Genomic DNA, 18,457 nt, shown 5'->3' with positions numbered 1-18,457 from the left:
ATTATCTACTCATCTGCTCTGTCTACTGCCATTGGGTCTGGCTCTCATTCTCCTCCAACATCTTATTCACGAATATCCCCTCCCACTCATCTATCTTCAAGTGATAGAACCAAAGGCAGTGGCACTAACACTTTATCTGTTTTTCCACCTATATCCTTTTTTAAAGCAAACTGCTGTGCATCTGGGACAATAATTGCTTATGTTCCTGGACAGACTCTGGAAAGTCAGTTGATCTTAGCTTAGTATATAGCATCATTCTGACTCAGCCAGGACAAAAGAAAGAACTCAGGTTTTCACATTTGTGTTAAAAGAAAATGGTGATTGAACTGCCAGTAGGAGATACTACTTTTTTTTTTAAGAGCCTGATATATGATATGATATGATATTATGATAACAGATCACATTATTTTCACTAATAAATTGACCAGAAATTCCCAGAGGGATCAGTCTTGGGCTTTAGAGGGATATACATAAGGGATGGTTCTTCCTTATGTTCAACACTTAAGGAATTTTTCATTACAGTTGATGTTTTGATGCTAGGCAAAACAAAAAGGCTTATTAAAATCCTAGAATTTCACAGTAAAACCTAAATTTTTGTATAAACCCACAGAGACCATGGAACAAGTAAGTAAACCAGGCATTAACAAAGTTATAAATGTGGTTTTTAACAAGAAATTATAGGAAACTAGAATCTTTTCAATTACATTTTTATTGAAAAATAATTTAAAATATATACATTATTTTTTAAAAAACATGTTATTGGTAAAATAATGATCTTTCAGACAAGGATCACTGAACTTTCACTTACTCTTACCAAAGTGGCACCTTTATTTTCCTAGATGAACATTTTGCTTAAAGATAGAGTCGGAAGGGAGGGAGGAAGGGAGGGAGGAAGGGAGGGAGGAAGGGAGGGAGGAAGGGAGGAAGGGAGGGAGGAAGGGAGGGAGGAAGGGAGGGAGGAAGGGAGGGAGGAAGGGAGGGAGGAAGGGAGGAAGGGAGGAAGGGAGGGAGGGAGGGAGGGAGGGAGGGAGGAAGGAAGGAAGGAAGGAAGGAAGGAAGGAAGGAAGGAAGGAAGGAAAAAAAGACTAGGGTCTCTAGTGCCCTCTGGTGTAACTTCCTGAGACTGGGTCCATAAGTAATTCAGTTAACGACAGAAGAAAGTTAAATAGCAGAATCTACTTGTTCCCCTGTGATAAATTGTGATTTGCTACCTTGGGCAACCTCAGAGGATGCCTTGACTTTAGGCAGAGTTTCAACTACTGATGCTCAGTTGAGCTCATAGCCAAAAATACTTTCTTCCTGAATTTTCAACATCATTGCCTTTTTAAAAAAACACAAAACCCTGTCATTAGATTATAAATGGGAGAAATAATGTGGGAAAGTCTCTAAGGAATTCAGGTTATAATCCAGACCAAAAATATAAAAAAGGACAGCAAAAATGATAGCTAAAGGTCAGTGTGATAGAAGGGCTCTTTTAGTGATCCCTAATTCCTAATAATAGGTATTCGTAATAACAGGTATCACTATTCTAGCCAACTCTGTGCATACAGTTTCTGGGAGAAGATGATTTTTTTTTTTGGCAGATTTCAGGAAACCGATCTATTTCAGATGAGTGCCACGTTGAAATGTAAACCTCAACAGAGCCTAAGTTCATTCTCCAGACCAAAGACTTTGGACTTTAGGTTCTTCAGTTCTCCTTGTATCTTATGTGCCCGTCTATTGCTGTCACGCACCTCACATAGGATGGCAAGATCCTGGTTTGCCCGGGCATTAAGTGTTGCCTAGAGATTTGAAAAAAAAAAAAAGAAGAAGAAGAAGAAGAAGAAGAAATGATTATGGCACATGCCAGGGGAAAAAAAAATCAGTCACAAAGACTAGGCTATGCTGGCTCCTTTTTGGGAGACTTAGCACATAAGAGAAATTCAACCCTTAGCTTGCTTAATGACTAAATAAAGAAGGAAAGTGTAGAGAAGAATTAAAGCAGAAAAGGCATGAGACTCTGCTTTCCCATACAGTAGTAAAGAAGCTGTAAGACAGAATAAAAAAGCAATAATGCATAAAGAGACCAATATAAACATTACTGGTAAATTTGCCAAAGAATGAAAGAAAAGAATCCCTTTAATAATTAACCTTGTTTGGCACATAGCAATCATTTAGGATATGTGGCTGACTGGTAAAATCTCTTTAAGAAGGATTTTGAGGTACCCTGAATTCTAAATAAAGCCATGTTTGAAAGGAGAAAATCCTTCCTTCCTTACTCACTCACTCTCCCCATTGGTAAAATAGACACAGTTCTTTTCATCTTGAACTGGGAAGGATGGAGCTTTCTGCTAAGCTTAGCAGATGGAAGTACGATGGCACAGGCAAGCAATGATTTCAATCTTCTGCATCCTCCCTCTGGCGTGTACTTCAGTTGATTTTAGTGAGGCTTGAAAGATGGTGATCCAGTAAGCTCTACCACGAGGGGAACCTCAGAAACATCTTTCTTCTGAGGAGCCCTCGCCACCATGTTTCCTTACCTGCACCCCTTTTCTTCCTCTCAGTAATTCAGGGTCCGCAATTACCTTATAGAGGATTTGCTCCAAGTCTTTTAGCTTCTGCCGGAGAATCTTAATATCCGTCTTAAAGCCTTCTACTTCCAAGATACGCCTATTCTCCAAGGCCTCATAGCGTCTTGTCATCACCTGTAACCGCTTCCCCATCTTGTTAGTGCGATCCTAAATATAGAGACATGGCAAGGCATTTCTGAAGATGAGGGAAGCATTCCCTCAGCCATCTGCACTTCCCACTCCATCAGAAGTGGCAGAGAATTTTGTACCTTGAAGATCTCTCTCCTCACTCCCTCTTCCTCACGAATTCGGGCAAGCTCCTCTTCTAGGGACATGCACTGCTCTTGATACATGTTGGACAATTTCTTCTCTTGTACTAACTTATCCTTTAGAGACTGCGGGTCAAAGGAAAATAAAATTACAATTTTGGTAATTCAAATAGCACTTGGGCAATGAAAGAAAGAAAAGAAAAGATTTCCATTAAGTCTAAAATGAGTTAAGGAACAAGACGGAAAGGAACTTTGGAGAACATCTGAAAGCCTCCTATTTCTAGATGATTCTCTTGCTTTTTTCTAAAGCATACATACTAGAAAATCTTTAAAGTAAAACAAAAGTTTTGGCTCTGAAAAGGGTCTGATAATGGAGTTCAGAACTGTCCCACATAGGATGTTAAAATATACATTTTGGGATACATTTCTGAAGTTATTTAAATAGAATCAACAAGAACACATGACATACATGTTCCCTAGAGCAGAGGAATGATCGGTAAAAACCTTAATCAGATCGTGATCCTTCCTTACACATAATCCTTCAAAGACATGCAATGTTCTTTGTTTTTTTTTTTTTTTTTAAGATTTTATTTATTTATTCATGAGACACACACACACAGAGAGAGAGTGAGAGGCAGAGACACAAGGCAGAGGGAGAAGCAGGCTCCATGCAGGGAGCCTGACATGGAACTCGATCCTGGGTCTCCAGGATCAGGCCCCGGGCCAAAGGCGGCGCTAAACTGCTGAGCCACCTGGGCTGCCCAAAGACATGCAATGTTTAGAGTTAAATATTCTTACCAGGATTGTAAAGACCCTACAAGGCCCTCCATGACTGGCTGCTGCCCACCATCTAACCTCTTTACTTACCACTTCCTTCTTGCTTATTCCTCTATGACCACAATATTTCTTCTTTTCCCCTTAAACTTGCTCCTCCCTTTGCCTGAAATACTCTTCCCCTAGATATGTATGGCAAGCAGAAGACCATTTTATAGGTCTCAACTATAAAACAACACCAGATTTAACAGAGGGTCCCTGTGCTTCCCTACAAGAGTAGACTTTCAGCAACTACATATAATTTTCACATAATCTTTTAAACTCCTTAATACCACTTTTTAATAAACTATAATTTTCTCTGTTTTGTTTCTGTACCTTCTCACCCATTTAAGTTTTTATTTATTTATTTACATAATCTTTACATCCCATGTGGGGCTTGAACTCATTACCAGAGACCAAGAGTGACTGAGCCAGCCAGGTGCTCCTCCCCTCTCTTGCCTTTTCATCCATTAAAATGTAAATGCCATGAAAGCAGACCTAGTCTAATTTATCTACTGCTGTGGCCCCAGAACCTAGGCCATAGTAGGAGTGCAATAAATATTTGTTGAATGAATAAATGAATCAATTGTTTACTTTTCAAAATCCCCAAATACTATAATGATAAGCTACTCTCTAAAACCTATTTCGTGAGGCTGCTGCTACAACAGCTTCCTGGATCTTGTTTTGTTGTTGTTGTTGTTGTTGTTTTAAAAAGACTTATTTATTTATTAATGAGAGACACAGACTAAGAGAGAGAGGCAGAGACATAGGCAGAGGGAGGAGCAGATTCCTCACAGGAAGCCCAATGCAGAACTCGATCCTGGATCCCAGGATCACAACCTGAGCCGAAGGCAGGTGCCCAACTGTTGAGCCACCCAGGTGTCCTGCTTCCTGGATCTTTTTTTTTTTTTTTTTAAGATTTTATTTATTTATTCATGAGAGACATACAGAGAGAGAGAGAGGCAGAGACACAGGCAGAGGGAGAAACAGGTTCCACGCATGGAGCCCAACATGGGACTCCATCCCAGGTCTCCAAGATCAGGCCCTAGGCTGAAGGCGGTGCTAAACCGCTGAGCCACCCGGTCTGCCCATCCACTTCCTGGATCTTGTATGACAATTTTTACATTCTTTGGAATTCTCTGAGTTCTATCAACTTTTCCAGAAAAAAATTAGTAATTTCTGTAAGACATAAGAAAACTACCTTAACATATTCATTTTGGTTACGATGAATCTCATGAACGACTGGCCAAACTTTTCCAATTTTATCTTCTTTCTTTTTACACTGTGTACTGTATTGCTTAATCTTTGACATCAAATGATCCTTTTCAAGCATCCATGACTTCTCTTTACTTTGGTTTTCAAATCTGAGTTGCAAAAAGTCTTTGGTACTCTCATAAAGAAGTTCTTGGGTGTGATGGAGACTATGAAAGAAAGTACAAATGTGGACACCAAGATGCTTACGTAGTATATATGACACACAGTTACTCAAATAAAGGGAAGATACAGGTTAAAAATTGTACAATATATAAATTCTATAAAATATCATTAGCAGTATTTAAAACACACTGGCAAATGTACATGTTTTACCAAAGTGTAATATACCTACCTATCCATGTGCACTAGTTCACAAACTGATCTTAAAAAAAAAAAAAAAAAAAAAAAAAAAAGATGTATTTATGTATTTATTTATTTATTTGAGAGAGAGAGAGAGAGAAAATGTGCACATTTGTGAGTGGCAGGAGGGGGGGTCGGGGGGGAGAGTGGGAGCAAGGGGAGGTGCAGAAGGAAAGGAAGAAAGACTCTCCAGCAGACTCTCCACTGAGTGTGGAGACTGACGTAGCGCTTGATTTCATGACCCTGAGATCATGACCTGAGCTGAAATCAAGAGTCAGACGCTTAACTGACTGTGCCACCCCAGTGCCCTACATAGACTGGTCTTTATAGATGATTTCCCAAGTGCTAATTCCAGGTTATATAATTAAAAGATTTACAAAAATATTTACACATAGCCTGCACAAGTATGGGCTATTCCCTGACTGAGGGTGAACACAAGTACTTAAATATCAAAAATAGTTTTGCTTTTGTTTATATTGTGCTTTACATGTAAACTGCCTGATATCAAATCTTGTCCTTTTCTCAAGATTAACCTCCCTCTGTGGAGGGACTGTGACAAGCTCAGCCCATTTAGTTTCTCCATTCTCTGAAATTTGGTAACTCTCTACTCCTGTTATAATTTGACATTGGCTCATACACTATGTCTTGTTTTAACTGTCAATAGGTATATTTTTGTTTCTCTTTTAAGATTTTATTTTTAAGTAATCCCTACACCTAATATGGGGCTCAAACTTACGACCCTGAGATCAAAAGTTACATGCTCTACTGACTGAGCCAGCCAGGCGCCCCAACATGCATATATTCTAACCTGAGCAAAAGCATATCCCTTATTTATCATTTACTTTTGCCCTGCTACCACCAGACTGTCAAGAACACTTAATAGTCAAGAACTATTAAACATATACAGAGTACAAAATAAATTCCTGCTGACTATTGAGATTTAGGAATAGGCAAATGAAGCTTCTATCTTTAAGAAAGGATATCCTTAGAAGTTAGCAACTCATCAGTTTAACATCAACACTTTCTAGAAAAATGCTGTATCAAATGATCAAACTGCTTGCAAAGAATATTACATACCATGAGGCAATCATTGTAATTTCCCCCTGACCAAATAATGTCAGATAAACTTAGTTCTTTTCACGAGTAATAGGATAACAGATAAGGAGAACATGATAGCATAATGCAGGCACAAAGCAGGATAACTGTCACCAGACGAATATATACATACTCAGGTATATATGTATGTGTATGAAGAAAGAGAGACTGATTCAGTTACCACAAGATCTCTCTTGCTTTCAATGAGGTATTTTATTCTATTTTACATTATGTTCTCAATTACAAACTGGGCAAGTAATAGTCTTGTTAATGTATAAATGGTTTGAAAGTGAGACCCAAAGGACAGTCATTAAAGGCCTTGGATTTCATGTCATTCAATATCCTTAAGATGATCTATCTAATATAAGGGACTGATTATATGCTCAGATATGCAGATGATGTTAAACTAAGATGGTTATTAATATTCTAGAAGACAGATATAAAATTACAAATTACTGTGATAATTTAAAAGCACTGTTCCCTTAAAAAACAATTAACATCCAATGAAAATAAACATGTTATGCATAAGCACAGAATACCAAAAATAAAAATGAAAATGGAGAAGTGCTGGCCATATGCAAACATATTTATACTGTGTTAAAAGAAACAGAACCTGGGCAGCCCGGGTGGCTTAGCGGTTTGGCGCCGCCTTCAGCCCAGGGTGTGATCCTGGAGACCCGGGATCGAGTCCCATGTTGGGCTCCCTGCATGGAGCCTGCTTCTCCCTCTGCCTGTGTCTCTGCCTCTCTGCTTCTCTCTCTCTCTCTCTGTGTCACTCATGAATAAATAAATAAAATCTTTAAAAAAAAAAGAAAGAAAGAAAGAAAGAAAGAAAGAAAGAAAGAAAGAAAGAAAGAAACAGAACCTGCAAGAGCCAGAAGGCATATATTGACCAGAGTTCTTAATTTAAGGATCACATCCAATTTTAATCACTTTTTTTATAACTGTCTTCTAGAATTTTTTTTTAAAGATTTATTTATTTATTCAGAGAGAGAGAGAGAGAGAGAGAGAGAGAGAGAGAGAGGTAGAGACACAGGCAGAGGGAGAAGCAGGCTCCATGCAGGGAGCCGACATGGGACTCAATCCCGGGTCTCCAGGATCCCACCCCCGGCTGCAGGCGGCGCTAAACTGCTGCGCCACCGGGGCTGCCCTGTCTTCTAGAATATTAATAACCATTTAAAGTAGGCTCCACTCTGGTTGTGGAGCCCAAAGCAGGGCTTGAACTTATGACCCTGAGATCAAGACGTGAGCTGAGATCACGAGTTGGATGACTGATTGAGCCACCCAGGTACCCCAATCACCATACTTTTAAGTGGAGGAAGAGGCACTAGAGAAGTTTAATATGACAAATAAAAGAAGTTAAAAAGACGTTAAAAATGTAACATAAAATTTTTTTAAAAGATTTTATTTATTTATTTGAGAGAGAGTCCACACATGTACACATACCAGCAGAGGAAGGGACAGAGAGAGAGGGAGAAGCAGGTCCCCCACTGAGCAGGGAGCTCAACTCGGGGCTCAAGCCCAGGACACTGGGATCATGACCTGAGCCAAAGGCAGACGCTCAACCAATTGAGCCATTCAGGCATCCTGAAAGAAATTTTTAAATGTAGAATGTATAGTGCAAAAAGAGGAACTCATATGCAGCTTGGTAAGGATTACCAAGTACTGGAAAGATATTTATTATGTGCCTGTTATGCACACAGGGCAGGATGGAGGCCACAGTCAGCCCCTGGGGAAGAGAGAGAATGCCAAAGAAGTGGTGGTAAGTGCCATCAGAGGCAAGCTAGTCATCATAGGGATGTGGGGGAGGAAAAACTGAATTCTGCCTGGGGAAGTCTTCAGAGAAGAGGTGACCATGCACAACAAAGTGCCTGCCACACTACAAGGATCCCACAAGCGAGAGATATTAGTAGTCGGAATGAAGGATACAGTGAAATACAGCAGAAGAGCTGAGACTGAAAAGGTTAATTTGCTGCCAGAAGATGAAGACCCTAGTATTTCATGCTGAGGCCCTAGGACTTTATCATAAGATAAATGGGGAGCTTTCACAGGTTTCTGAGCAGTTGGGTAATTCCTAACAGAGACACTAACCCGTAACAGTGAGGCAGACTGTAGAAGACAGAAGGATCAGGGATAGGATGAACAGTTAGCTTACTGTAACACCATAAACAAGAATAGAGCCTGGCTGGCTCAGTAGTGGGAGCACGTGACTCTTGGGTCTCAGGGTCACCAGTTTGAGCCTTATGCTGGGGGTAGAGATTACTTAAAAACTGAGAAAATAAAAAAAAAATAGAGAAAATCTGGGGTGCCTGGTGGCTCAGTTAGGTGTCAAGCCTCACATCAGGTTCCTTGCTCAGCAGGGAACCTACTTCTCCTTCTGCCTGCCACTCCCCCTGCTTGTGCTCTCTCTGTCAAATAAATATTTATAATCTTAAAGAAAAAAAAAGAATAGAATAGCTTGAATCAATGAGAAAAGAATGAGAGGGAGAGAACAGATTGGAGAGGCTTCTCAGGCTCATACTCGATAGGGCTTGGAATTCAGGAATAAGAGTGGGGAATTGAAGATAATCATTAGGTTTCAAGACTGGGAAGTGGGATGGATGTAATATCATTAAACTAAATGAAAAAAAGAAAAGAATGAAGTAGTAGGGACAAGGCGGTGTTTCTTGGGAAAGAAAAGCAGCTCAGTTTCAGACATGGTAAATGGGAGGTGTTTGAACATATTCAATTAAAGAGCTCTGTACAGCAGTCTGGCCACTGGAACCAGACAAAAAGCTGAGGAGGGTCAGAAGGGTAGAACAATCAAGCCAGGTGTTACAAAAATCAGAGGAAATTGGGCAGCCCCGGTGGTGTAGCGGTTTAGTGCCGCCTGCAGCCCGGGGCGTGATCCTGAGACCTTGGATCAAGTCCCACATCGGGCTCTCTGCATGGAGTCTGCTTCTCCCTCTGCCTGTATCTCTGCCTCTCATTCTCTCTCTCTGTCTCTATGAATAAATAAATAAAATCTTTAAAAAAAATCAGAGGAAATTAATTTCAAAGAAAGGGTGATCAGAGGTACCAAATATGCAGAATGATACTAGTTACACTGAGGACTATAAAGAGATAACTGGTCATGGAAATTAAGAAGTCAGTGATGACCTGAGAAAGGGCAGACCTAGTAAACAGTGGGGATGAAATGAGACTGTGGTAAAGTGGGGAAAGGCGGGCAGGTGAGGAATAAACATAGCAAGGACAGAGAGCTTGTGGTTTTGGTATGGGTATGTAGCTGTTTTCCCCACATTTGTGAAGGAACACACAAAAGAAAAGGTCCCTGCAATATTGAGTCAGATAACATGTCAGCAGATAAGAGAACTTTTTTTTTTTTTTTAAGAGAACGTTTCTTAATGTCTAAGATCAAGCTGAAACCCTAAAGTGGGATGTGGGTTACTTGCCAATTCTTCAAGAAAAGAATCAACAGCACTCCTAGAGAAGCCTGGACACCCACCTATGTAGAGGCATGGGTGTTTGATGAAGACAATTTTCTCAATTCCCTTTCAGTTCCCTATGCTGCTAAAGTACAGGACTGTTAACTTTTAAGCCCCTTGGAAGAATTTACAAATCTGTCAGGTACAGCTTTCTTGAACACTCACTTTTTAGTAAGCTCTTTTATTTTGTCCTGATTCCTCTGGTGATGAACTTGTATCTCCTCAATGCGAATCCGTCTATCCTCCATGAGCCCTTCCACTTGTTCTCTAGAAAGCTTGGTCTGCTCTTCCAGCTGAGCCTGCAGTGCTTCCACCTAGACAGGTCAAAAAAGGTATCCACTTTTGTCCTGCTTCCACTTACTTACTTCTTAACCTCAAAAAGCGAGCCTGTTTCTAGAAAACTTTAAGAAAAGCAAAACAAAAAAATCCACAAACAAAAGAACAGCAGCAAAACAAATAGAAGAAAAATCTTAAATGTATCTCTTTTTATGTAATGTCTTATAAATGGGGTTAGGCTACACAGGAGCAAGCTCTGTCCACACTAAACAAAGTATCTGTAGCACTAACAAAAAGCTAGAAAATCCAGTTTCCTCTGCCCTAAGATTCTCATTTTCCACCATCTTCCTCTTGAGATTTTTAGGACCATCTCCCTTCTAACAGCCCCTAGTTGCAAAGAAATAGTATGACTTTTGTCTTCATTCTTTAACTTAAAAAGTGGAGCAAAATCAGTATCATGTAATTTCCTTCTTTGATTCTGGCTGTCATGACTCTAAACGGAGATGCTGGCCAAAGGTAGAAACTATCATTTGGAGCGACGGACTCCTCTTGCGCCCCAGCAAGGACAGTAACTTGAGTGCAACTAGATGAAAAATCATGGTGCATGTGATACACAATTACCAAGTGGTAAAAGGATGATTCATGACTTTAGAATACATGTGCTAAATAAATGGATCTATCCCCACAGGTCAATCTATCAGCAGAGACAATTAAACTCTCTGTGTCTTCCCTAGGCCAAGCACAAAAGGAATTCTTATTGTATGATAGTTTTGTTGCAAACCATTTAGCATACAAACCAAACGAACAGAAAGTTCAGAAGAGTACTTCTAGAATGGCTGAATGGAGAATAATGGTTTTAAAATATAAACTCTTAGAAATTAGGAACCTAAATTTTCTTAATCATTTGATGCCTAGGTATGATATGTGTGCAAGAAGATACTTTTATGGTAACAATGGTATGTTACACAAAGCTAAACTTGTGGACAGAAACTCTTCTGGTCTGTTTTACCTGTAGGATAAGTGTTTGTACGTCTCTCTGGTATTGCTCAGAACTTTCTACCTTCTCTCTCATTCCTGGTTTTCTTTTGCTTACTTTAGAATCTAAAATAGAAAACAAAAATTATTATTATTATTTAAAAGATATTATTTATTTATTTATTCATGAGAGACAGAGAGACTTAGACAGAGGGAGAAGCAGGCTCCAGGCAGGGAGCCCGATGCAGGACTCGGGGATCACACCCTGAGCCAAAGGCAGACGCTCAGCCGCTGAGCCACTCAGGTGTCCCAGAAAACAAAAATTAATCAACACCTTTACTTAGTTTTTCTTTCGGCTATTCAAGCTTCAGCATACCTTTGCAGAGAAGTCTGGTTTCATCCACCCAGAAGAGAAGGAAAAGAAGATAAAGGAAAGCATATGATGATTATTGTAATACTTTTTTTTTCTTTTCTTTTTTTTTTTAAGATTTTATGTATCTGAGAGAGAGAGAGAACACAAGCAAAGGGAGCTACAGGGGGAAAGGGAGAAGCAGGCTCCCTGGTGAGCAGGGAGCCTGATGAAAGCTGACATCATGACCTGAGTGAAGGCAGCCACCTAATTGACTGAGCCACCCAGGCACTCCTATAGTAATACTTTTTCAGATGGGAATTTCTCTAGGGATGCCTGGGTGGCTCAGCGGTTGAGCATGCCTTTGGTTCAGGGTGTGATCCCATAGTCATGGGATCGAGTTCCACATGAGGCTCCCTCAATGGAGCCTGCTTCTCCCTCTGCTTGTGTCTCTGCCTCTCTCTCTCTGTATCTCTCATGCATAAATAAATAAATCTTAAAAAAAAAAAAAAAAGAATGGGAATTTCTCTAAAGGAACTCTGCTAGGATGTCTCCTGGATAGTAATATTCATTTTTCTAGCGACTACATTAAATTTTCCTTTGGAGCTGTGTCTATTTTCTTCGTAAAATCTTATTTAACCAGAAAAGGTAAGGAATAAGGAAAAGTAAGTCTAAACATTTGGTTATGACAGATCACCCAATTTTCAAAAGATAAGATTATTTTAAAAATAAGCAACACTAAAATTACACTGAACAAAATTCCTAGGATGATTCAAGAAGCTCATGTTAAGAGAATAGATCTTAAAAGTTCTCATCACAAGAAGAGCAAATCTGTTACCATGTGTGGTGATGAATGTCATCTAGGTTTATTGTGATCATTTCATAACACATACAAATATTAAATCCTTAGATTGTATACTTAAATATAATGCTATATGTTAATTACAATCAAATGTCAATTTTCTAAAAAATGGCAGAGAGAAATAAAATTGGGATTTCTGTTAAAAAAAAAGAGAGAAAAGGGGAGAGATGGAGGATTAGAAGCTAATTAACATTCTGTGATTCCCAGAAGTTGTCCAAATCTGTTTTATGACTTATCACCTGTAAACATGTTCATTACATATTTTTTCCTCCTTTAGTAAAATATCATAGGAAGGTTAAAGGAAAAAAGCTCAGTGAGATCTTAAATCACCAGAGGCATCATTATGAACATTCATTATCACTACATAGTAGGAAAAAAAATCTAATAATATATACTGTGTTTTTGAATTCTATGTCAATGAGAATTTATAACAGTATGACTGATACCTGTTCTGAAAGCTGAGGAAAATTCATTCTGTTCACATATACCCACAGCCTGGTTAGTCTTTGAGAGAATGCTGACCTAAAGAAGCAAAAAAACCCAAAAAGTATAGAATTAGTTTTCCTATAAATGTCATATTTCACTTTTTTAGCTTTACTTCTGTAGATCAAAATACTATTTATAAATCAAATTGGTCAAAATTGCCATAATCCTATATGGATGTCATGCATGTTAGATACCAAAGTGGATTAAGTAACAAACTGGATAAAACTCAGTGCTGGTAATATAAACTAAAAAATTAAATTTCAGGGGATCCCTGGGTGGCGCAGCGGTTTGGTGCCTGCCTTTGGCCCAGGGCGCGATCCTGGAGACCCGGGATCGAATCCCATGTCGGGCTCCCGGTGCATGGAGCCTGCTTCTCCCTCTGCCTATGTCTCTGCCTCTCTCTCTCTCTCTCTGTGTGACTATCATAAATTAAAAAAAAAAAAAAATTAAATTTCAGGGAATCCCTGGGTGGCGCAGCGGTTTGGCGCCTGCCTTTGGCCCAGGGCGCGATCCTGGAGACCCGGGATCGAGTCCCACGTCGGGCTCCCGGAGCATGGAGCCTGCTTCTCCCTCTGCCTGTGTCTCTGCCTCTCTCTCTCTCTCTCTCTGTGTGACTGTCATAAATAAGTAAAAATTTTTAAAAAATTAAATTTCAGAGTTATTTAGTAATATCTGCTAAAACAAAGGGGGGAATATTGGACAAGGGCCCTTAGGAAAATAACGGAAACACAAAAGTATGCATATGTAGATATGTATAAAAGAGGTCACTGAGACAGTTTATTGAAGTGTAAAAATGGAAAAACTATATATACATAAATATCTCTATATGAATGGAAAAAGAGTTTTATCTCTGGAATAAAAGATACTTCCACTTTTACATGAGATTTCTGAGAGCTGTTCTTAATAAATGCCATATATTACTTTTGTCATCAGCATAAACTAAGATTAAAAAAGAAACCTGAGAAAAAAAATAAAATAAAATAAAATAAAATAAAAAAAAAAAGAAACCTGAGTATTGCAACTTGCTCCCATACTAAGTATGATCCTGCTTTCTTCTCTAATCTCACCCAAAACATCTACTCCTTTATGCTGTAAGGTTTCCAAACAGTGAAATGGGGTAAATGATGCCACTTTCCAAGGTTTATTTGGGGGGGGAGGGGAGAAGCACAAAGCTCTTCATAATTATAGAAAATGCAAAAATGCTTTGAAGACTTAAGAGACTATGACAGCTAATTCTCCTTCTATCTTCTTTAGCAAGTACTAAAATTGCTCTTATTATGGACCCCAGCCTGTGTCTTATAAATAAAGTCAGGCTTACCATGCTATACCAAAGATTACTTACTTTGTTTGGAGGTTCCTTATAAAAATAGGTCACTTCTCCAGTGTCTGTTGTGCCCACAAGAGCCAAGAGATTCTGTATCTTTTTCTTGTCTTCTAGCTCCCTGCAATTCTCATAGAAAGCACACATTGTATTTAGAGGAAGTAATTTTTTTCTGTTTAAAGGACCTCCTTTCTGATTTATTTTTAAGACAACAGCAACACCAAATTAAAATTGATTAAGATTTACTTAGACCTTAGCTCTAATTTCTGACACATCATGTATTTATATTCAGGAATTCAGAGAGAAGGGACCAGAAAATAATTTCTTAGTTCGTTCTAAAAGAGAATTATAGTGGATGCTGGGGTACACTGCTCAGATTCTCCTTTTTAGCACTGATGGGTTCATTCCTTCAATTGCCAGTAATGTTGCAAGCTGATGGCTCACAGCTGAATCTCTCTCCAGAATTGTCCTCAGTCAAGAGGGACTGCCTTAACTGACTATATACCCAATGGACAGGCTGCACCCAGTGCCTGGCTAATGAGAGAGTAGAAAAGTCCAATTCCCTTGCTTCAATTCAGGATATCTCTGAAAGGACATCCCAGTTTCAGGGCTCCCTGTGGCAATGGCTGAGGTCTTTTGTTATTAATTATACTATAGTTCAACTTCTGCCCAATCAGACTTCCCTTATTCCTTCATGGGTGGTTATTCCTAAGAGCACTCTCCAATAAATTTCCTGCAAGCAAATGTCCATTGCAGAGTCTGTTTTCCAGGGAAACCAACCTAAGATAGTTGGTATCAGAAATGGACCAAGGAAGCAAACTCTAAAATGAGATTTCAGAGGCTGTGATATGGAGACAGTTTATAGAACATAATGTTCTTGGAGCACCTGGATGACTTAGCCAGTTGAGCATCCAATTCTTGATTTAGGTTCAGGTCATTATCTCACGGCCATGGATCCAGCCCCACACTGGGCTCTGTGCTCAGCACAGAGTCAGCTGGAGAGTCCCTCCTCTTTCTCCCTCTGCCTCACCCCTTACTCATGCTCTCTAAATAAATAAATAAAATCTTAAAAAGAAAAAAAAGAACATAGTGTTTGTTCTTAGGAACAAGACAGATGAGTGGTTAACAGGGTATAGTTTAAACAATTAAAATAAATAAAAAATGAGGTGCCTGAGTGGCTCAGTTGGTTAAGCATCCAACTGTTGATCTCAGCCCAGGTCGTGATCTCAGAGTTGTGAGTTCAAGCCCTACACTGGACTCCACGCCAGATGTGGAGCCTACTTAAAATGAATGAATGAATGAATGAATGAATTAAGTAAGTAAGTAAGTAAGTAAGTAAAATAAATAAAAAATGGAGGGAGGCTGAGGGCAGCTCCCTATACAAAACTACAATCTCTGACCCATTTTCTGCATCTCAGCCAGTTTTAAGACCATTACGTGACAGAGAAGCTGGATCCCCAGGAGGTAAGACTAGGTGACACCACAACAAGTATACATGATAATGAGTCCCCTAGTCTTTCCCCAAAAGGCGTATGGCCATTTATTTAAGTAATTATACACTGGAGAAAAGGAAATAACCAGAGCCAGCAGGCAAGAAAAAAGGAAAAGACATCCAAAGGGAAAGAGAAGTAAAATTATCTTTGTTTACAGATGATGTGACCTTGTATGTAGAAAACCTAAGGGTTCCACAAAAAGAACAAAAGCCAAACCAAACAAACCAAAGAAATTCTATTAGAACTGATATAAGAGGGATGCTAGGTGGCTCAGTGGTTGAGTTCTGCTTTCGGCTCAGGTCATGATTCCAGACTCCTGGGATCGAGTCCCACATCAGACTCCCCACAGGGAGCCTGCTTCTCCCTCTGCCTATATCTCTGCCTCTCTCTGTGTCTCTCATAAATAAATAAATAAAATCTTTAAAAAAAACCCACTGATATAAGAGAATTCAGCAAAGTAGCAAAATACAAAATTCTTCAAGCAAAAATCAGTTGCATTTGTATACATTACTGATGAACAATCTGAAAAGGAAATTAAGACAATAATTTGCTTTACAATAGCAACAAAAATAATAAAATACTTAGGAATTAACCAAAGAAGATGATCTTGAAAAAGAACACAATTGGAAGATCCACACATCTCTCACTTTCTTTTTTTTTTTTTAAAGATTTTATTTGTTTGACACAAAGCAGGAGGAGTGGCAGGCAGAGGCTGAGTGAGAAGCAGGGTCCCTGCTGAGCAAGGAGCCTGATACAAGGCTCGATCCCAGGATCCTGGGATCATGACCTGAGCTGAAGGCAGACACTTAATCGATTGAGCTAGCCAGGTGCCCCAGAAGACCCACACATCTTAATTTCAAAACTTACTACAAAGTTAACTGTAATCTAAACAGTGTGGTACTGACATAATGACAGACCTATAGACTGGTAGAACTGAATACACAGCCCAGAAATAAGTCCCACTTGTATGGTCAAATGACTTTCAACTTTCAATGGAGAAAAAAAAGTCTTTTCAACAAATTGTGCTGGGATATCCAACATGCAAAAGAATGAAGATGGACAATATACAAAACAACTAACACAATATACAAAAGTTATCTTAAAATGGATCAAAGACCTACCTATAAAATCTAAAACTATAAAACTTTTAGAAGAAAACACCTGGATGGTTCATCGTTTGAGCATCTGACTCTTAATTTCAGCTCAGGTCATGATCTCTGGGTTGTAGGATGGAGCCCTGTGTTGGGCTCTGTATTGGGTGTGGAGACTACTAAAAATTCCCTCTCTCCATCTCTCTGTACCACCTCCCCATCCACTCACCAGTGCTCTCTTAAAAAAAAAAAAAAAAAAACTATAGTGATATTGGATTTGGCAAGGATTTTTTGAATATGACACCAAAAGCAGAAACAACAAAAAGAAAAATATATTAATTGAACCTTAAGAAAATAAAAAACTTGTGCATCAAAAGGATTATCAACAGTGTAAAACGGCAATACTCTGAATGGAAGAAAACATTACAAACCACTTACCTAATATGGGATTAAATCCAGAAGACCTCTTAAAGCTACGCAACAGTAAAAATCAAAGAACCCAATTCAAACATGAGCAAAGGGCTTAGACATTTCTCTAGAGAAGACACACAAAAGCTAATAAGCATATGAGAAAATGCTCAATATCACTTATCAGTAGGGAAGGCAAATCAAAACAATGAGATACTATTTCACACCCATTAGGATAGTTGTCATTAAAAAGAAAACAGGGTGCCTAGGTGGCTCAGCAGTTGAGCATCTGCCTTTGGCACAGGGCATGATATCAGGGTCCCAGGATCCAGGCCCACATCGGGCTCCCTGCATGGAGCCTACTTCTCCCTCTGCCTGTATCTCTGCCTCTCTCTCTCTTTGTTTTCTCATGAATAAATAAATAGTCTTTAAAAAATAATAATAATAAATAAAATAAAAAGACAAAACAAATGTTGGTATGGATAATAAACTGAAACTCTTGTGTACTTCTGGTGGGAATGTAAAATGGTGCAGTCACTATCAAAAACAGCAAGGTAATTCCTCAAAAATATTAAACACAGATTTAGTATTTGATTCAGCATTCCACTTCTGGGTATATAAACAAAAGAACTGAATGCAGAGGAAAAAAAAAAAAAGAACTGAATGCAGAGACTTGAACAGGTATTTGTACACCAATGCTCATAGCAGTGTTATTCACAAAAACTAGAATGTAGAAACAACTCAAAGGTCCATCAATTGATGAATGGATAAAAGAATGTGGTAGGTACATACAATGGGATATTTTCTGGCCTTAAAAAGGAACAAAATTTTGATACATTCTAGCACATGGGTGAACCTTGAAAAAATTATGCTAAGTGAAATAAGCCAGACACAAAGGGACAAATACTATATGATTCTACTTCTACGAAGTCAAATACATAGAAAAGTAGAACAGTGGTTATTAAGGGCTGGCCGGGTGGAGAATGGGGAGTTATTGTTTAATGGGTAGAGTTTCTATATGGGATGATGAAAAAGTTCTAGAGCTGGATAGTAGTATGGCTGCATTAACATAAATACACTTAACGCCATTGCACTATACACTTAAAAATGATCATGATGGTAAATTTTATGTTAAGTATATTTTACCACAATCAAAAAAAATGTAGTAGTGGATGTAGAATACTGCTCAGATGCCACCTTCAGGACCAAGACACCCACCACCCAAGAGCTGAGTCCTTCTCCAGGAATTGCCCTAGGCTGAAGGGGGCTTGTCTCTCTCAAGATTACATCCCCTCTCTGGTGACAGCCTACATCCACTGAGTGATCATTGTAGGGCACAAATGGTCAACCGTTTTGCTTCTGAATAGCTATCCTGGCCTCAGAGCTCCCTGT

General features: G+C 39.0%; 1 protein-coding gene across 1 annotated transcript in view; it reads right to left on the bottom strand.

Moving 5' to 3' along the window:
* Positions 1-691: 691 nt before the first annotated feature.
* CCDC77 (coiled-coil domain containing 77) overlaps positions 692-18,457 on the bottom strand; it is a 31,844-nt gene continuing 14,078 nt past the window's right edge. Inside the window, exons 6-13 of the mRNA XM_025995441.2 lie at positions 14,095-14,194; positions 12,713-12,788; positions 11,090-11,181; positions 9,970-10,118; positions 4,833-5,052; positions 2,819-2,944; positions 2,565-2,717; positions 692-1,781 (exon numbers count right to left, since the gene is read on the bottom strand). Of these exons, the coding sequence (XP_025851226.1) occupies positions 1,635-1,781; positions 2,565-2,717; positions 2,819-2,944; positions 4,833-5,052; positions 9,970-10,118; positions 11,090-11,181; positions 12,713-12,788; positions 14,095-14,194 (1,063 nt within the window). The 3' untranslated portion in view covers positions 692-1,634. The remainder of the gene's footprint in view (positions 1,782-2,564; positions 2,718-2,818; positions 2,945-4,832; positions 5,053-9,969; positions 10,119-11,089; positions 11,182-12,712; positions 12,789-14,094; positions 14,195-18,457) is intronic.

The sequence above is a fragment of the Vulpes vulpes genome, chromosome 8, assembly GCF_048418805.1.
Source record: "Vulpes vulpes isolate BD-2025 chromosome 8, VulVul3, whole genome shotgun sequence".
Taxonomy (NCBI): domain Eukaryota; kingdom Metazoa; phylum Chordata; class Mammalia; order Carnivora; family Canidae; genus Vulpes; species Vulpes vulpes.
The sequence above is the reverse complement of the archived record's forward strand: the minus strand, read 5'-3'. Positions and strand labels throughout refer to the sequence as shown.